Raw genomic sequence first — 20203 nt, forward strand, 5'->3', positions numbered from 1 at the left:
TTGTAGAAGCCCTTTTGGCAACAGTTAGAGCTTTGAATCTTCTTGGGTGGGTCTCTACAAGCTTTGCACACCTGAGTTTGGGCCGGCTCCTTCTTCCTGGCAGATCCTTTGAAGCTCTGTCAGATTGGATTGGAAACCTCTGTGAACAGTCACCTTCAGTTCTCCTCACAGATCTTCAGTCCAGTTCAGTTTGATTCAGTTTGATTTATATAGCACCAAATCAGAACATAAATTATCTGAAGGTACTTTACTGAGTAAGGTCAAGACTCGACAATGTTACAGAGAGAAACCCAACAGTTCCCACCATGAGACAGAGACGGTCTCAGGGTGGACGGCCGTCTGGAGGACAGAGAGGAAAAGGACAAACTACAGGAGAGAGAGGAGACACAACCTTAATGACATGGCAGTGTGACATATGCATGTGAGAGAGAGAGAGAGAAAGAGGACATTTCATTAGGAGAGTAGAAGTGCTCAGTGCATCACAGGAGTTCTCCCAACGGCCTCGGCTGAGGGCTCACCTGAGCCAGCCCTGACCGTGAGCTTCACCAAAGAGGAAAGTTTTAAGCCTGATCTGATACATTTAGAGAGAGAGAGAGAGAGAGAGAGAGAGAGTACCTGCCCCCAGAACCCAAGCTGGGAGCCCGATAGCTGAAGGCTCTGCCTCCCATTCTACTCCACAAGTGAGCCTGCATTTTGGGAGTGAAGTGTTCTTTTTGGATAACAGGGTCCTGTGAGGTCTTTAAAATACAATGGAGTTTGTTCGTTAAGGGATTTGTACGTAAGGGGAAGGATTTTGAATTCTGGCCAATGCAGAGAAGCTAACACAGGAGAAATATGATCTCTCATTCTACAGTACTTCCTGTCAGCACTCACACTGCAGTGGTTTGGATCAGCTGGAGGCTTTTCACAGTTGCTGGGATGATAATGATGAAGTAAAGTAGTCCACTCTAGAGGTAACAAATGCATGGAGTAGTTTTTCAGCATCCCTTTCAGACAGGATGAAATGACCCCCAAGTTTCTTTACAATAGAGCTGGGTGCCTAGGTAAAGCAATCAACAGAGAGTTTAGAAGTAAAGACCTACAGGTCATCCAGGCCCTTGTGTCCTCAGGATATGCCTGAAGTTTGACTACCTGGTACACCTATAAAAAATCAATTGAGATTTGAAAAACCTGTAGTGTGCACCCAGCTTAAGAGCTTTCAGATTCTGACCTTTGTTAAACTTGCTCAAAAAAACAAACAAACAAGCAAATGGGTTACTGAGTGTGCACTGATGGGCAAAGATATGGGACGTTTTATCCATTTGCAATTAAATCTACAACACAATAAAGAGTGAAAAAAGGGAAGGGGTCTGAAAACTTTCTGAAGGCACTGTGTCATTTTTACAGTGACTAGGATTTTTCTCGTGTACAATGTATCTGCACCAGGGGTGGTTTGTACTTGTGTTGCACAACTATAGGCATGTTTTGCTGTGCCTGTTTTAGTATTTAAAAGGTTACTAATAATGGACATGATATCTGACTTTTGGTATTATAATGGTTTATGAATATTAATTTAAAAAACATACCACCACAGGCTCTTACAGTCAGAAAGGTGTGCTGCACAAAGATCGGAGAGTTAGGATGGGAAATGATTAGTGTGTTAAGACAGATATGAAACACAGAGATAATTCAGGAAGATTAAAGTCATACTTATATAAACTGACTGATATCAGCTGTTTCATTCGTGGTTAATAACTAGCTCATTCACAGCTCTGTGGCTACTAGCTGAGGAGTAACATCCATTCATATTCAAGCAGGTAGCATGAATATGAATCACAACCAAGGCTGTAGTTTTATAAATAAAATATAATCTCCCTAAACAATAGTCTTCATGCTATTTCAAATTTCTCCCTATGTTACCAGCAATAAAACAGTTACAGTTAAAAATATGACTGTGTTAAATTTACCCAGATCAGACTTCAAAACTCATTCCAAATTCCATGTAAGAATATTGAGGGTTTGTTTCCTCAGTGATGGCTATGGTCCTGATGAGAACGTTTTACCATGCTGATACTCATGCCAACACTTTTGGTTGGGACAGCTTCCTCCACAGCCCTAACCTCAAGAAAAAATGTTACCTATTGTATGTCCAAACTGATGCGTCTCTGACTGAGAAACCTGTAGATGGTTCTGGAGAGTAAAAGAGTCAGCAGTTGTTTGATTAAATGAGAATCCAAAAGATTCTGCTTATTGATTTAGATGAAGCATTTCGTGGAACTCAAGGTTTCACTCCCTGCTGCATAATTAGTCAGCTCCTTTTGTTCTATTTATTGCAATGTGTTCAAAGAGCTACATTTTCTTTGTCTAAAAAATAACATCAGTTACCATACAAAGGAAAGTTTCCCCAGGAGACTCCTCACACATGGTGAGAACAGCAGCTCCAAATCATCCTCATGGACTGGGACAGGTTCAGTCACTATGTGGTTTCAGTCTGATTTATTATTTTGGTTTTTGCTGAAAGCTCAAAAATATTTCAGGGAAATTAAGCAAATGCAAGTGTTTCAGTACAGTGGTGAGAAGAAAAAACATAATGTAGATTGTCACAAGTGCAAATAAATGGTTTTTAGAATTGGATTCACTTTTCTTACCAGATGAAACAAAGACTGTTTGATTCTCTGACATCAACAAGAAGACAGATCCTGCAAATGTACAGCTCCAGTCTCAGTGTGAAGAATAACCTGCAGTGTGGCACAAATCCCTCTATTTACAGGTGAGAGGCAAACACACTCTGAATTATCCAGCAGTATCAGTAAATGTTTTATGATCCAAAATAGTCAAAAGATCCTTTCTTCACCTTTTATCTTAGCTGTGTCTTCTACTAAGACAATGTGACAATCAATGTCACCCTCCATCATACCTGCACTGACCCCAGAACATCAGCTCACTCCCAGCCAACAGGGGGCAGTCTCAGACATGAAGTTTCTCACACCAACGTGCTCACACTTGGCTGCAAACCTTAATTCTTAGCAAACCAGCAGCCATTTGTGTTTTCTTTTTTTTTCTTTAAGAATGAAATAAATACATATAACGGGGCAATTAAAACATCAAGAATTGTTTTTGACAAAAGATTAGATTTTTTTATTTTAACAGTAGACACAAAGCAAGAAAACATGACAGTATGAATAAATAAAACAGGTACAAGAAATAAAAACTATTATTCAAAATAGAAGCTAATGAATGAACACATGCATATGAGTACATGCATAGATGACCAGTGTGTTACAGTTACAGTTGAAAACTTCATTAAAACTAATAAACTTCATTTTTGTTTAAGGTTACAGCTACAATAGAGTGTAGCTAACAATCAGAATGAGCCCTACATATAATATGCAGGGTTTGAGTACAGCAAATAGGGATTGACTTTACGGTCTGCTGATGCAAAGCCGCCGCTCTCGTGGGCCTGGCGGCGGTAGTACCTGCGCAGGGCGGGGCTGCCAGGGTGGCACTGTCTCATATGGAGGAAATACTCATCGGGGCGGCTCGAGGTGTAACCACAGTCCTCACACACGAAGATCTTGGAGCGTCTCTGGCGGTACGCATACTGTTGGTGAACACCGTGAATTTTCCTCATGTGGGACTCCAGGGAGCAACGCTGTGTGAAGGCTTTCTCGCACATCTCACATTTGTAGGGACGTATACCTGCAGCCAGGGGAAGACAAAAGAGGATTTTTTTCCCATGCGTGTTCGGGTGGATGCATACATGTATGTACATCCAGATTGATGTTTGCGTGACAGATCTTGGCAAGATTTTTCCCTTTAGATCTTAATTCCCTTTTGCGTAGTGAGTACTTACTTTTCATACTTTAAGTACGTCTTACAGCTTACGTGTGTGTGTGTGTGTGTGTGTAGAGTTCATTCCTGACCTGTGTGTGTTCTCATGTGCCTTTTGAGGTCGAAGGTATCGTTGAATCCTTTGCCGCAGAATCGACAAGGATGTCTCTTCACCAGGCTGTGGCACTTCAGGTGGCGGGTCAACATGCGCTGCAGAGGGAAAACCTTGTGGCACACCGAGCACACAAAGTCGCCTGAGCCTGGGGAATTACGGGGACGGGGCTGGGAGGGAGAGACGAGTACACAAAACTGCTTAACAACTTCAACAATGTGATAACAATGTGCAGCATCAGGAGTTTTTTCTGCTCTGACTGATGTGTCATCTATCCTACACTCATCCAAGCAAAGAGCATGACCTGGCTTTACAGTGTGCAGAATCAACCACAGCATGCTAAGCTAGCCAGCACACCTGAGCAAAACATCCATCCATCCATTATCTATACCGCTCATGCTCTGAAGGGTCACGGCCAACTTTGGGCAAGAGGTGGGGTACAAACGACCATTCACACTCACATTCACACCTATGAACCATCCAGAGTCGCCAGCGAACCCAGTCTGCATGACTGTGGGAGGAGGCTGGAGTACCTGGAGGGAACCCATGCAAGCACTGGGAGAACATGCAAACTCCACACAGAAAAGCCCCAGCCAGAGGATTATAACCTAGAAGTGAGGCGACAGTGCTAGATGAGTGTTCGGGCCAACAAAACCCCTACAGTCACCCTCTACCGGATGGACCCAAGATTTATAACCAGCACTTCTGCTGCTGTCAGCTCTGTATGTCTAAGCTTTTTCCTTTCATAGGCCATTTCTACCTGTGTCCTCCTGTGGCCCTGTCAGCTCCACAAAATACGCAACACGCTGTGTGGTGACTAGAAATTAAGCTGGGATAAATGAGGAGGAGGAGAAGCCCCTGTCCCATTAGGTTTCATAGGGACTGTTTCTTCAGTAGAACCATTGTGTTGTGTTGGATGTGGATTGTCCAGGGGAACAGTAGCACTACTTCTGGAAAGAGATGCTGCTGTCGAATTTTCTGAATGTCCTTTTTTTATGCTAACACCAACCCACAATCTAAATTCCTTTCATCTCCATTGTATTGGTGAAATTGTCTCATAGCTTTTGTTCATTTATTTTTGTATTGTTTGGTGATATGGGTGGAGCCATTAAGAACTGTTAGCCCAGTACCTTTTTCTACTTAAACATTCTAATTAAAAACTTAAAAAAATATTCAGAGCTTGACTGCATTACTTAACCAACTGGGGTATACTGTACAATTTTGAAGGGATTAAAAAAAGTATAATAAGAAAAACAAAAATCAATAAGAAAAAGTAGCAGAGTTTAGTCTCTGGGGTCCTCTAGATGTTTTAAAATCAGGTGTATAATCTATTACTAGTCTCATCTTTGCTTTGTCCTTGTATATAAGCAAATTGTAATGGGTCTGATCTCATCTAGTGATAACATCTGCCTTCAGCTGATGTTCGTGTTACTATTCTAAAATAATTAATATCCGTTGGATTTGTTTTCTTTGGGGACAAGACGGATGAGAACAGCCGGGAAGGAACACTTTGAGTATCTACTGTTGAAAAATGGGGGCTCCACCCCAGACCTAGCTCCTGTGCACATCTCACCAGGTCTTGTTTCTTTGAACAGAGATGGAGGAGATGGTGTAAAGGTGGATTCCATCTTTACACTGCAGTAAAATCACAAGTCAAAAATCTCAGATCATTTGCCTCAGAAGTGACTAAACACTTCTTTGCTCGCTTTGTGTTAGAGTAGCTCTTATGTCCACACAACTGATTCAGTTCACGCTGCATTCACTTCAGTACCAAGGGGTCTTTGGTCCTAAAAGCCATTTTCTTGTCTTTTCTTTTCCTTTCCTATTTGAGTCTTGTGGTCAGGATAAGCAACAGTTTGCTTTTTTTGGATAACTCCATATAATAAGAGTGACACCATACAGGAAATGTCTGACCTTACCTTTGCTCTGCTGACCAGTGCCAGTGTACTGGGATGGTAGAAAGAGCCTCGGAGCATCAGTGTGGACCAGTCCAGCCTGCCGTCAGCCCCTGCTCCCCCTGATCCGGCCATAGGCACTGGCGTTCTCATTCTTGCTGCTGTCCCGTATCCTAAGGTGGCTGCTGACTGAGGCACAGTGGAAGGCTGTTGGGTGTCAGGACTGCAGGAAATCTGCTCCTTAGCATTTTCACTCACTAACAAAGGGCAAATGAAGTAAAGGTCAGATTAATCACTGCATGGGAATGTCACAGCTGAACAGGGATAACCCAGTTTGTATGGTAGTGGTTACTTTTGCCAGCTGAAAATAGAAGGTACTTGAAATTCTTACCTTCTATATTGTCTTCTTTCCACTCATGATGCTCTGGTTCTTTCCACTGCCAGGCTCCACATGCCCCACGTTTCTTCTTAATAAGGAAAGACCTCGGCATCCTCAGATTGCTCTTGATCTTCTTCTTCTTCTTTTTCTTACCACTGATCTACGTGACCTGTCATCAGCAGTGAATTCTTTGAGCTCTGTAGGGGGGTGGAGGGTGGGGTGGGGGGTGGGAGTAAGAGGCAGTCAGTGTTTTGACTGGAGTACACCTGTGTTGACTGTGCGCGTGCGCCATTTTAACTGGTCCCCCACCAGTTTTGCATGTCAGGTAGTGAGAATCCAGGGAGCTTTCGCATTCAAGTGGCCCTTGACATGCAAAGTTTGGCCCCAGACCAAGCCCTGGCCCCAGACAAAGGGCACGGTCTGAGTAACAGGAGCAAGCACAGAGGAGCCACAGCTTTAACTGCTAGGTAAATCAGCCCTTTCTCTTTCTCCGCCCCACCCCACCCCGCCCCCCTCTTTCTGTTGCAATTGTATGGTGGGATTACAGAGCTTCTGAAAATACATACAAAGGCCATTCACGCACTTTGCTGTTTACATAATTGCACACACACGATGGCACTTTCTATCCTGTTGTGTGTTCTGCCACTCACCCAGTGCATGCTGGGATGGACAGCAGCCCCTTGCAGCCCAACTGTCAGTTGTGTTACTTTAATGTTTAATTAAATGAAGTTCTGCTGATGAACGACGGCGTATTGTGAAAGAACATGGCTCGGCCTCGTCCAATCGTCTGCACAGCCGGTGTTCACTTAAGAGGAAAATGAACTGCATGCATCTTCATCTTATTTCACTGGACTCTGCACGGGAAATACAAATGTAGCCCGAGACAAAACCCCAACATGCAAATAGCAATAGAGGTCACTCCAAGAACATCAGAGTACAAACTGTACAGCAGCATAAACACACTTAGGTACACCAAGTGTTGGTACAGTAGTCAAATTGCTATATAGGAGAGAAGGAAATATTATTTCTCCTTTAAAGCTGCTGGAGGCTCACTGGAGAACTGTAAAGTTTACATGATATTATGTTATTAGACATGAACTGAAGTCACTGAAAATGATTTTTCATAAGCACGTATGACAAGTGAATTTGTTTATTTACTCCAGGAGGATCTGATTTACAACGCTCATTATGTTCAGAATATCCATCTATGTAAGTGGAAACATCCTGAGATGAAGTAATGAAATGTTCTTTTTGAGAATAAATCTCTTAACACTGTAAGATGGCTCGGACTGATACGTAGTGTTAGCGTTTCCTAAAGAGCCTGCAGGAGACTGTTGACTGTACTGTGTGTTCTTGCCCTTCGGAGCTGAGCTCTAACTGTATGCAAAACACCAGCCAGTGTGCTGCAGCATGAAAATGAAATGGTAAAAAGGCAGCTCCTCTTTGTAAAAGATGGAGAAAAAAAAAAAGCCGCCCTCAAGTGACATCTGTCTGATTTCAAGCTCTTTGTCCACACACTTTCATTTTTTTTAGAACTGGACACACTGAGCTGTGTTGGCTTTGGGATTTAATAAAATACAGCTGATGATTACACTGACAGATAATAAAGGCCAATGACCTCATGTGTCAGTGACTGGAAATCACTGCCAAAGACTGTTCATTCTGTGGCAGGGTTGTTTTTCTTTGTTCATTCAAGTTCACGTGTTGATTTATTTTAGAATTTAGTGTATAATCTGAACATGAACACATATAAGTCCATGCTTAACTGCTGATGTGTTCATGGTCAGCCGCACCCTTGTTGTCTTTTTCAGTTAGATGGAAAAAGGTGTGTGTGTGTGTGTGTATACGTGCATGTGTGTGTTTGTATGTGCTGAGTAATTGCTGATCTTCTTTAGCTATTAAAACTGACTACGACGGTGCAACTTAAATCAACACACATGTAACACTTTACATGATAATAGCATCTTTGTAATAGCAGCCTTAACACTAATCCAGTCTTTATATCATCTTTCTGTGTGAGAGTATTGTGAGACAGCTCCCGTTTTGCTTAGCCATTCAGTTTGCTTTCCACCATTTTTTTTAGCCGTTAACAGCATGGTGTTTCCTATCTAATACACCCAGAGTGTATTTACATCAGTTACAGAAATAATTCCCACGGTGAGACAGTTTCACTGGGGGGTGGAGTACAAACGTGTGCATCAATACTGTGTACATAGAGCTTTCCCAGGGGGCTCTTCTCAGTCTGGAAGCTCCAATAACTTTAGGTTGAACTACATACATACATACATCATTTAGGAGGCAAATGTTATTTGGCCTTCTGGCCAAAAAGGGATTAATTATCCAAAAGTTGGAATCTCTCTACTTTTAAAAAAGGTAAATAGCCACAGAACTGTTGAAGTTGTCAATCACTGTTATTCCTGAATGATGAGAATGATGAGTTCCATCCTCTTGATGATTAGAACCATATGGGAATTTCCTAATTCATGAGGAACAAACAGGTTTTTATCAAAAACCGCTTCACCTCAGACAGTGAACGCTTCATTCTCCACATTCCCTGGTAACACTGACTCCCCATCTGTCTGCTTACACTTACACCAGGGAAACACATGCATAAACTACCTAGCTAGCAGAGAGTGTCTGTGTGTGTTTGTGCGTCCATAACCACCCATGGGTCCAAGCTGCTTTGGTGAACTGTAGTCTTTCATCAGGCCAGTCAGTCTGTCAGACTCTGTGTGTCCCCCTCAGGTCCTGCAGAGACAGTTGGTGGATGCAGCCGCAAAGATGCATTCGTGTGGGGGTGGCCGTGGTGCAGCAAGTAAAGAGTGCTGCTTTGGATTTTGGACTGGCCTGAGATCGGAGGGTTGCCGGTTCGATCCCTCAACCAAGCACAATGGATATGGGTGGTGGTGAAGAAGAAGCGTCCCCCTCCATGACCACAACTGTGGTCCACCCCAGCTCCCCGGGTGCCCTGGTAGGCATACTTTGTGTGTGTGTGTGTGTTTCATTCACTTGGTGTGGGTAAAATGCAGAAGATTAGTTAATTTCCCCCAGCTGAGATCAACTTGAGGAACATTAAAGGGCGTTTTGCGTTCTGATGGCTGTCTGATTTCTGCTCCTGTTCTTGACTGTCTGAATTATGAGTGCATAGATAAAATGTAAACATTTCACAGGGCAGACGTGAAATGACCTGTGTGTCATTTTTGAAAGAACTCTGTATCTAACCAGAACAATGTCCAAACAGCATGAGGTACACTACACGTAAGTAAAACCTTAGGTCTCACAACAACAAATCATTTTTGAAAAATAAATCACTGAAACAGTTTTCAAACATTATAGTTGTCAGCTGCTGCCCTCTGCTGGACAGTCTGCAACGCTGGTCTTCTCATGTCCATGCAAAATTGACATTGTCTGAGGCTTTGGGTGAGAGTTGGTTAATTGTAATTTTCAACAAAGAATTAACATTTTCAGTTGACAATAGAATAGAATAGATCTTGCTTTGATCCACATAGTTATTTGGCTTGATTTCATTGTGTCTGTGATTTCCAAACCTTAGTATCTTCAGTTATACCACCCCCCCCCCTTTCACCACTAGTGGGCACTATAGCATTGTGTAATGATTCATGCTGAGGGCTTCAGGCAGGTCAGACTTCCAAAGGCCACATTTCAAAAGTGTTGTTGACGTTTTACAGAGACAAGTTTCAAGAGGCACCAGGAAGACAGTTTTATGTTAAGCTATATCTGTAAAAAGAAACAATCCTTTTATTTTGAAGGGCTGAGGATTTGTACTGTGCATACTGTCATAAAGTCTTAGCATGAATTTATTTATTCAGACAGCATGGGCTCTTGTAATAGCTTAAGACTAATTTGACAACTTAGAATTTAAACCCATTATCAAATTAAGACCCCATGAGGGTTTATTCAGCTATGATGTACTGTGCACAACATTGGTGTTCAATGTCCTGACAACAGTGAGCCTCAGTCTCAGCAGATTGTCTCCTCTGTGTCAAGACAAGATGTGACACTTTGTACCAAGTTGTATGAATTCAAAAGGACCACTCAAACTCAGGGCTGGTGAAGGTCTAAAGCCGTTTGCTTGTGCGAAAAAAAACAAGGCAGCGGTCGTTAGGCAGGCAATCAACGGAGGGAAGCAGCAGCACCAAACAGGCTGTCAGGCAAAAAACAGGAAATATTTAGAGGTCATGAACAGGAACCCAGGTGACACGAACAACAGCTAGAACACTACGGCAGCGAAGCACGAGAGCAGATTCGGCAGACGACTAACACATGGTGATGGTGAAAGATGAGAAGGTGTTGGTCAGTGCTTCTCAAGTATTTATCATTTGTGCTGCAGCGAGCATAAAAGCACACAGCAGAAATGCAAAAACACACAATGTACAATAGAAACACACAGCAAAATGTTACAACATTAACATAGAAGGACAAGAATCCACTGTAACTCCCCAAGACATCAGCATGCCACGCAAATCCATTGCTACAAATATAATATATTGCATCTATATTGCAACATTAACATTGCCAATTCACTCACAGTCTCAATAACAATGACATTGCATAAATAATGGGCTAATTATCAGCAGTTACTCAGGCCAGAACTCAGACACAGGCCAGGTGTTCACAGCTCATTCTGATTCTTAGAGGATGGGCACTTTCTGAATCAATGGTCATAGCTTCATTAAGCAGTCCTTTATTAATAACTATGCTCCCACTGTCTTATTTACTGTCTTCACAGTCTTATCTAGGGACATTCTTCATACTTTGATGCCACTGCACCACTGTTGTTGTCCTTGGACCCTTGTTGTACTTGCCTGCAAGTCTAGATGATATTAAACATATTTACAGAGCAAACAGGAAAGATTTGATAACTTAGTTCACATTTGCAGAATTGCATGCTGTGTAATGTGTTGAGCTGATATCTAGTATTATGTGCAAGGTTCAAAGACTTTTAAGGGGAATGAGGAACTGCACTCATCGTGAGAGGTAAGAGGAAACAACACAAAGTTGTGGCTAAACATGGCTATTAAAGAGACGCAGTCACAGACAAGGTGACAGTCTCTCTCTCTCTCTCTCTCTCTCTCTCTCTCTTTCTCTCACACACACACAGTAAATATAGCACATTATCACCCAACAGCAAATATATACCTCTGACAGTTTATGAGAGATAATTTTGAATGTGAGAGTTAGAATGTATTTTTAAATACCTTAGAGTATAGACAGGTGGGTTTTTGTTCAATGGAACAAAAACTTGTCTGTTCTGCACAAAGCAACGTAAAATCCATCTTATGCTTCTCATATATTTGAATGAAGTCTACAGGATGTCTCTAAAAAATATTTCACTTTCAAAACACGCATTTGTTGTAATATTTGCCGGCATAACATGCTAAATGTCATTTTTGTGAAGTTCCTGCATCAGAAGAAAACAATCTTCTGAAATGTACCGGCCCAAGATGCCAAGTCTATGTAAAACTCACAAGGTTTTGTGAGTGATATGCGCGAGTGATCATTGTCCTAAAGTCTCGTCGCAGCAAAAAAATAACGAAGTTTGCAGTTCTTCTTTCTTTGGCACCACAGCACAGCAGAAGTGAAGTGCTGCTCGGCGATGCAGAGACAGACTCTGGGGGATAACACACCACTTGCTTTGTTAGTTAGAGTCACACAAACTCTGTCTCCAGTACATTTGACCACTTGTGTCTCACGTTATGACTGAACACGTTTGTTACGTTCAGAAGCATCGTCACAGGTGAACTCTTCAGTCTAATAGCTTGGCAGGTTCCTCTTTTTAGGATGTCTCAGAACATTTTAATGTGGCTTTGGTGAGCCACATTACAACCCCAGATACAAGAAGATGTACACCATATACTACTAAAACTACTATCACTACTGCACCTTCTTCTACTTTTACTACTACTACTCCTACTTCTACATCTAGTTCTACTACTGCTGATGCTGCTCATCTAGTTTTGAGTCCATGTTCAGCTGTTGTTGCATAATGCAGTTAATCTAGAAATTAACAAGGAACAGTAATAACTATTTACTTTGAGCCATGGAAAACAGTAACACTGCAACAGCAGTGGTGCAGTGCAACTTTTCCTGCTGCCTGTCTTGCACACAGCAAGGGAAAGTTGCACTGAACCTCTGCATGAGACACTTGCAGCTCTCTATCTGAAGTAGTCTAAATTAATATGCGAAGAGGGCTCACGACCAGTGCAAGTGTAGTGTATATTGTTGTCTTTAATTCACCGGCACATAGACACGCAGACACAGACATATGACGGAAAGAAGAAAGCAGACAGAAATCAGAGCTATATCACAGGGGGACGGGGGGGAGGTTTGAAAATGAGAATCTAAACGACCCAGTGAAGGAGACAAGAACAGGAAGAGAGAAAAAAAACTGTCTAGGAAATGAGAATACAAAGGCAGAAGTGCAAGTGGTTGGTGTCAAACAGTGTCATGAGAGAGAGCGATGGAGGTGTGCAGGCAGGAATGACAGCGGGGTCGTTTCAGTAGACAACGCAGACGGGCTGCTCGTGAGAGGGACGAGGAAGCGATTTAGGTTGTTGAGGAGAAGCTGATTGTTAAAAACCACGTGAAACTTTGGATACTGACTGCAGCTGAAACATGGGGTGAGTCATGTTTCTAACAGATAAACAAAATCCACCCAAAGCTGTTTTTTTTTTCCTACCTATTATTCTGTATGGCTCACACATGGCTAACGTGTGAGCCACACAGAATGATACTGCTTCTTATCAATTTTACACTTTGCCTGGACAAGCCCTTAGCTCTGACTACATTTCCTGCCGGCTTGCAGGAGCCTGGCTCTCGTAGCAGGTGTTGTTTTTAACCACTGTCAATACCTAACAATAAAAATCTGGATGAGCCGTTGCTCCTGTGGAGAGAGCATTTTATTAAAGCCTGAAAAAGATTTTGAGGGTGCACAGTTGTGAAAGTAAGTATATTTCAATGACAGATTAATAAATATAGTCCATATAAGGCAGCATTGTACTCAGCACAGGAAGTGGTCAAAGTATGAAAAGCTTTTTGACAGGAAGTTAAGATTTCCCACAGCTTACTTTGCAACAACAAGTAGACTGAAAATAAGTCAGTGTCACAGCACCTCAGAGGAGAGAGAAATAACCATCGGCGGCTCTGCTGCAAACGCACTTCTGTTTTCTCGGCCCTTACTTTTACCTTAAAAAGAAATATTACAGTTTGAATACAAGTCTCGCAAAGGCCAAATGTGTACATGCAAACCCAGAGTCAGTTTTAATGAAAGGATCCACAAAAATATGAATACATCTTTGTCTAGTTATTTTTACAGTGACTGAATGTTGCTAAGTAAATTTACTAAAGTTCTATACTTAAGAGTATTTATGGGGAATTTGTGCTTCGCTTGAGTATTTTCATCATTTGAAACTTTATTCTTCTTTTTACCTCTACATTTGTCTGACAGCTATAGTTACTTTGTAGATTCAGCTTTTACAAACAAAACATGATCAAGATATGATCGACTGTCACAGATTATACTGCTGCTGTTGCTGCAGTCACAATTTACCACTGACAGAGGCCTCTCTCAGCATACTGAGTACTTTTACTTTTGATGCTTTAATTACACTTTACTGATAATCCTTACTTTTAATTATGTCGAATTTTAAATGCATTGTGTTTGTAATTTTACTTTGCGTGTCTTTACCTTTAAATATCTCTATCTATACATATATACAAATATGCATACATCATCTGTCCCTTCAACAGTGAGTCCAGTATCTGCCAGGTGACAGCTTCAGTCATGCTGTACGATGACTCCAATAAGCGCTGGGTGCCGGCTGGATCGGAAAGTCCTTCCCTGAGTCATGTCAACATCTATCACAACCCTGCTAACAACATCTTCAGAGTGGTGGGCCGCAAACTACAGGCCGGCCAGCAGGTACAAGACAAGTTCAGAAACACACACACACACACACACATAGACAAACAGACAATCATCCTCATGTTCTGGTTGCACACACATATAGTACAGTCTCTTTGGCTGAAGGTCATCTGAAGGTCAAACACACAAAATTTTGTGTTTGTGTGTACAATCATATATGCCCATACCTCTTTTTATATTGTATTATATGTACATGTATGTATGTGTTTATGTATGTATCTTACAGTTTAATGTAATGCAAATTGCTTCAGAAATAGGAACTCTTTTGCAGTGAACTGCATTACATTGTACCGGTGATCATAATAAGCAATCAGTGACACCAAAGTCTGGAATCCTCAATATGTGCTTTCTGTTCATGGCAGGTGGTGATCAACTGTCCTATATTCAAAGGGATGAAATATAATCAGGCCACGCCAAGCTTCCACCAGTGGCGGGATCCCAAACAGGTGTGGGGGCTGAACTTTGGCAGTAAAGAGGAAGCTGCTGTTTTTGCAGAATCAATGCTGTACGCCTTAAAGACTGTCAACGCCCCGGCAGGTGCAGGTAAGTTAGTTAACTACTGCACTACCTCCAGGCTGTGACTAATTAAAGTCAAATATGATTCCAGAAAATGATTTACATTAAATGTAGCTGTGGCACATCAGCTTGATAACACATAATACAACACATACTATGAATACATGCTGTCAAAATTAATGTCAGGCTATAGTTTTGTTGGTCTACAACCCAGAAACTTTTTTTAATTTAAAAACTGTGGATTTAGAGCAGGAACACTTGCTGATTATTCACAAAAATAATGTTTTTGTTCAGGCCCAGCTCATAATGGACCCTCTGCACAGGAGCTGGAACAACAGAGAAGGTAACGGTTCATTGTAAAATTATATTAAGACTGCACCTGATGTTTTGGGGGTTTTTTTTCATCACTGATTGCTGACTTGGTCTTTTTCTAACTTGTGATTTATAAAAGTTTTCAGAAAATAGTGAAAAATGCCACTGATAGAACAGGAATTCACAGTGATTCACAGACAATCCTCACCTTTGACGATTCAGTAATAACTTAAATAATGAATCAATTAATCAGAAATGTTAGATTTAACTGAGCTGTGGAAAAAGCTAAACAAAACCATTTCTAACAGCATCTAAGTGATGAACAATCTGTCGATCTCTGGCCAGACAAGAGCTTCAAAGGCAGGAGCAGCAGGAGCGTCTGGAGAGAGAGAGGCAGGCAGCAGCTGCTGCGTCGGCCTCTGCTGCCCCTCCTGCCCCTCCTGCTCCTCCTGCCCCACCTGCTCCGCCGCCACCTCCAGGCCCACCACCAGCTTCATCTGGATCTTGCCCACCTGCACCTCCACCACCTCCTCCCGGCGGCATGGTCCCACCCGCACCACCCCCGCCCCCTGCAGGAGGAGGAGGAGGAGGAGGAGGTGGAGGTGGAGGTGGAGGGGGAAATGATCTGGCTGCAGCTCTGGCAGGCGCCAAACTGCGTAAGACAGCCAAGGTAAAGTGCATTTGTTTATTTTCTCCTTTGTGTACTCCACCAACACAATTACCATGACGCACACTCCACACGCTCTGCCGTGTGAGACAGTATTCAAAGATGGAGCACTGAACAATCTGTCCAATGGACAAAATAGTGACTGGAGTTTTTTTTTTTTGTGTGTATCAAGGATGACGGAGGAGCAGCCCCCAAACCAGCACCCTCATCTGGTGGAGGTGGAGGAGGAGGAGGAGGAGGTGGTGGTCTAATGGGAGAAATGAGTGCCATCCTTGCTAGGAGGTAAGTTATTACTCAAGAGACACATTACATTTGTTTCATGGTGATTTGGTATCAGGGGCTTCTGAATGTATAAACTTAACTGTATTAAATAGGAGGAAAGCTGCTGACAAGCCTGCTGCCAAAAAGGAAGAACCTTGCAATGTGAGTCTCCTGTCACTCATCTCATGGTTATTGAATTTTCTGTCATTAATCTGTATCACTGAGATTTTTCTATATATGAGTGGATGATAACTCTGTCTGTGATGGCTTCAGGATGAGTGTGACTCCCCTGTATCGAAATCCTCAGGACCAGGAGGTGAGTGACTTCCCTGTTCACCCCTTCTACAGGGCTGTAATATAAATACCATATAAATGGGTTTTCACTGCAGTATCAAAAAAAAAAAAAAAAACATTTATAAACATTTAATTTGTTCTTATGGCCGATACTGTAATAATACAAATAATAATTTTTCACTAGAAATCAATGAAAAACCCAAGGAAAAATGTGCCACCATGCCAAGGTAAGAAGACTAATCCATCAAGCTTTAACGGCCCACATGATTGTTACATTCCACTGACACCTGCCATATTTGGCAAATAACAATCTCCCCTGATCCATCCATTCAAATTCAAAAACCCAATCAGCAGCTACATTGAACCATCTGCATGTTTTTGTTTGTTTTTTTTTTTGTTTGTTTGTTTGTTTTGTTTTGTTTTTTGTCTGTTTTTGCAACAGGCTCAAATCTGCAACCAGCAATCAAAAGGACCCCACCCCGAGTCCCAGCTCCACTCGGTACCAGTCCCCCCCTGCTGTCCTCCCACTGTTCCCTACAATGGCTTCAGATAGTTTTCAGACCCCTTCACTTTATTGTGTTGTAGATTTAATTGTAAACAGTAGTAGTATATACAGTCTGTGGCTGTATATACTGCTGGACTGCCCAGTCTGAACTCTAAGCTCTCACTCTGATAGAATCTGTAATTACCATAACATCACCACAATTTGTGTGGTTCTATTGCCTGTATTGTTCTACAGTCTCTACAGTGAGCCAAGAGTCCCAGGCCAATTTTTATTCCCACTCCGTCCCTAGCCCAAGGAATTCACTTTTTGTCTCATCAGACCACAGAATCTTTTCCTCCTGCTCTCAGGGTCCTTTAAATGCCTTTTGGCAAAGTTCAAGTGAGCTGTCAAGTACCTTTTAGATGCCGATGAGACGGTCATCCTCCCATCTCTGCAGAGGCCTTCTCAGGCTCTGTTAGAGCAACTGGGTTCTCATTCACCTCGTTGACCAAGACCCTTCTTGCTCAGTAAATTTAGAAAGATTTCACAGTCATTTGAAGCCACTGTGCTCCTGGGAACACTTGAAGCTTTAGAAATGGTTTTATACCCTTCCCCTGGTCTACGCCTGACCACAATTCTATTGCTTTGCTCCAATTAAAATTAAACACACAACACAAAAAGTGTGCGGAAAGTGAGTGATGGGGTCTGTATTCATTTTGCAGCCACTGTGGGTTCCCTCCTGTCCTGAGGTGTGACTTTCTCAGTGTGCTCTGCTTTGTCCTCTGCCCACAGTATGACTTTCATCAATGGTGCGCTGCTTGCAAATGACTCAATACTGCAAATAAAGCACTTGACATTTGGCGGCTTCTCTCTGAGCCTATAATTACAGTAAGAGAGAGTGAAAGTTGGTTTCTGTGCTGCTTTAGGTGACCTTCTTCAACAGTGCCCTGCAATTCAAATTCATCAGACCTCTTTCTTCATGGCATGAACATAAAGTGGGTGTTTTTTTTTTTTGCTCATGACATCTGACTATGAGAACAATAAGGAATATTAGCATTGGTCAACCCAATTAATATGTTACCATCAACTCCAGTCCATGTAAGCAGAAGTGGACATTTTGGAGGCAGTTAAATTCTAATCACCACAGGAACTTTGCTCAGATGACTTTGCAAAGACTTGAGGAAGTGGTTACTCTTACTGAAACACAAGCAGTTGTTGGGACAACACCAGGTTTTCCATTCTAAGCACTCATTACATTTACTATTTTTGACTGCTCTGTTTACCCTCTTTCTCTCACTCAAGATTTTCTGTGATTACCTTTTATCGTACACTTTGCATCCATCTAAAACAAAGCACGCTGCTGCTTCTTCCTGGCCAGCTCCGTCTTGGAAAAGGCTCCGCTCTGTTCTCACTGAGTCTGTTTTGGCTAAAGGGGTAAATGTGGATCTTTCTATCTTAGGATGAAGTTGGTGAAAAAGAACTCGGAACAAGCAGGAAGTGAAAGTGATATGGAACAAATCAAACAGGTTGGTTCCTCTATTTGTATATGAAAGTAAAACAATACCCCGCAGCTCCCTTAATAACAGTAAAGTTATGTGTTATAGCTTTTTTTTAAAACCACTGTCATCATTTCCTGTGTGGCAGAGGAAATGATGTCTAACTGTCTTGCATGTATCTATGTGTTTGTAGGAAATTCTTGAAGAAGTGAAAAAAGAACTTCACAAAGTGAAGGAGGAGATTATCACAGGTGAGGTCTTACTTGCGGAACCGTATTAATATCTGGAGACTGATTTGGTATTATACCTGTAAATTACCTGCTTTTCTCTTCCAGCACTGACCAAGGAGCTACACAGTGCACAACTCGGAGGTGGAGACTCCTGAAAGACTGAAGAATGGATCAGGAGAATAATGAATGGATGTGAGGGTTTTGTCATCCAGTGCTCAGGCAATTTCATATTTTCACCAGACAGAAATGAAATGTTATTTTTACCTAGTAAAAATATGCAATCCCAGTATGTTCATCTCTATTTATCAGTGTATCTTCTGCATATTTTCCAATGGTACCGCTGAAAGCCCGACTGATGCTGGATTGTTGAGGCTGATACAGATATTGAATTTTAAGATTAAATTTCTGATAACAATATGTCTGTCCCTTCATTCTTCTACACAAAACATCCACCAACATTTTTGACAGGAATGTCTCAAATTTCTGATTTCTTGATCCCCAATATTGAAAAATGGTGATGTTTTCAGCTGTAGTCAGATACCAAGAAGACCAAAAACAACTTGCTATCATACTAATCAACTTATCATTATAGATATGTTGTAGTTACAGACGAGGGCTTGAAATGCTGGCAGTGCATGAAATGACAAACATGTTACTCAATCAGCATCAGCTTTATTGGCCAAGTACATGAACACATAATTTTAACTTCTGTTTTTTTTTTTTTTTTTTGTTGCTGTCAACTTTCTACCAGCTAACACTTACTAATGTCTACATTTGACAGATCTATTCACTAACACTTCTTGGCTGCCTGGCTATGTTTCATTTAACGGGGAAATGCTTACTGCAGGTGGATTCAAGAAGTAGGTCACATCCCCACCTGGCAGTACTGCTTCTTTCCTTTTCTGTCTTGGCTCATTAGCAGACCAACAATGACATACTGCTGCCCCCTTCTGTTTGGGCATCGCCACTTTCTGGAGTAGAATTTACAATATTTGGCACAAGACTGTAGATACGAATGCTGGTTTGCCAAATGGTTACCATGAAAGAAAACATGGAGACTTAAATACACAAGTGAGGCAGAGGTAATTAGGAACAGGTGAAACACACCAGGGCAGGGCAGTCAATGAGAAATCAACTTCAAAATAAAACAGGAAATTGTAAACAGAAAACAAAGAAACCAAACCAGACTCCACAAGAAAATCACTGCGGTGACTGATGGAAAACAATTATCAAATCATGTGTCCGTCTTCACTACAGAGGCAATCTTGTGGGTGCTTTTGGGTGGGGAAAGGAAGTTAGACCAAAATGCATCTCACTTCCTCACTTTCTACTGCAACACTAATTGGCACTCAAGGGTGGGAAAGTGGTGCCAGATCAGATCTAATAGCAGAAATCTTGATTGTGTTAAATATTGGGTTTTCTGGATCCCGGAAAATTGTAGGAGCTCAGGGGGATGAAGAAGCTGATAAGACGCCGTCAATAGGCTTAATATAACAAGGAATATCAAAATTATGACAAACATAACGACAGGAGAAAAACAAAGGCAGGTTTTATATTTCATATCAGCAAAAATATGTCAAATACAAGAATGAACTGGAGGGACAGTGTGATAATAACTAGGTTGAGAATGGGCCACTGTGCACTGAATCATGGGCTGACGATGGTTGGTCAGCACCTGGATGGAAAATGCATGTTTGGAGAGGCAGAAACTGTAAATCCCACCTTGTGCCAATCACCACACAGAGAGAGGCCTCATGCAAGCAGAGCTGTCACGAACTGGAGTCACAGATCATTCACTGAAA

General features: G+C 41.9%; 2 protein-coding genes across 3 annotated transcripts; one reads left to right on the forward strand and one right to left on the reverse strand.

Moving 5' to 3' along the window:
* Positions 1-3176: 3176 nt before the first annotated feature.
* Positions 3177-6339, reverse strand: zgc:171929 (uncharacterized protein LOC100124596 homolog). Its single transcript, XM_041052384.1, has 4 exons — positions 6209-6339; positions 5842-6074; positions 3903-4092; positions 3177-3678 (listed from the first exon to the last, which is right to left on the reverse strand). The coding sequence occupies exons 1-4, from the start codon at positions 6306-6308 to the stop codon at positions 3356-3358; spliced, it is 846 nt and encodes a 281-aa protein (XP_040908318.1). The 5' UTR covers positions 6309-6339; the 3' UTR covers positions 3177-3355.
* Positions 6340-12616: 6277 nt separating this feature from the next.
* On the forward strand, positions 12617-18818 carry LOC121191207 (vasodilator-stimulated phosphoprotein-like). 2 transcript variants are annotated; one of them, XM_041052343.1, is made up of 13 exons: positions 12619-12837; positions 13967-14138; positions 14504-14684; positions 14952-15000; positions 15315-15639; positions 15809-15918; positions 16011-16059; positions 16171-16213; positions 16376-16418; positions 16634-16690; positions 18135-18201; positions 18365-18422; positions 18507-18818. In XM_041052343.1, exons 1-13 carry the CDS (start codon positions 12833-12835, stop codon positions 18554-18556), a joined length of 1209 nt encoding a protein of 402 aa, XP_040908277.1. In that variant the 5' UTR covers positions 12619-12832; the 3' UTR covers positions 18557-18818. The 2 variants fall into 2 exon arrangements, with proteins under 2 accessions (XP_040908278.1, XP_040908277.1); XM_041052344.1 differs by lacking the exon at positions 16634-16690 and having other exon boundaries at positions 12617-12837.
* The last annotated feature ends 1385 nt before the right edge of the window (positions 18819-20203 follow it).

Source organism: Toxotes jaculatrix, chromosome 12 (genome assembly GCF_017976425.1).
Source record: "Toxotes jaculatrix isolate fToxJac2 chromosome 12, fToxJac2.pri, whole genome shotgun sequence".
Lineage (NCBI taxonomy): Eukaryota > Metazoa > Chordata > Actinopteri > Toxotidae > Toxotes > Toxotes jaculatrix.

Bases quoted from the DNA above. Each gene is read 5' to 3' on its own strand.
- zgc:171929 (XM_041052384.1), bottom strand. From the start codon at position 6,308: ATGCCGAGGTCTTTCCTTATTAAGAAGAAACGTGGGGCATGTGGAGCC. The intron at 4,093-5,841 runs GTAAGGTCAGAC...TCTCCCTCCCAG, and splicing joins CACTGGTCAGCAGAGCAAAG to CCCCGTCCCCGTAATTCCCC. The intron at 3,679-3,902 runs GTCAGGAATGAA...CCCTGGCTGCAG, and splicing joins GCACATGAGAACACACACAG to GTATACGTCCCTACAAATGT.
- LOC121191207 (XM_041052343.1), top strand. The intron at 15,640-15,808 runs GTAAAGTGCATT...GTGTGTATCAAG, and splicing joins AACTGCGTAAGACAGCCAAG to GATGACGGAGGAGCAGCCCC. The intron at 15,919-16,010 runs GTAAGTTATTAC...TGTATTAAATAG, and splicing joins AGTGCCATCCTTGCTAGGAG to GAGGAAAGCTGCTGACAAGC.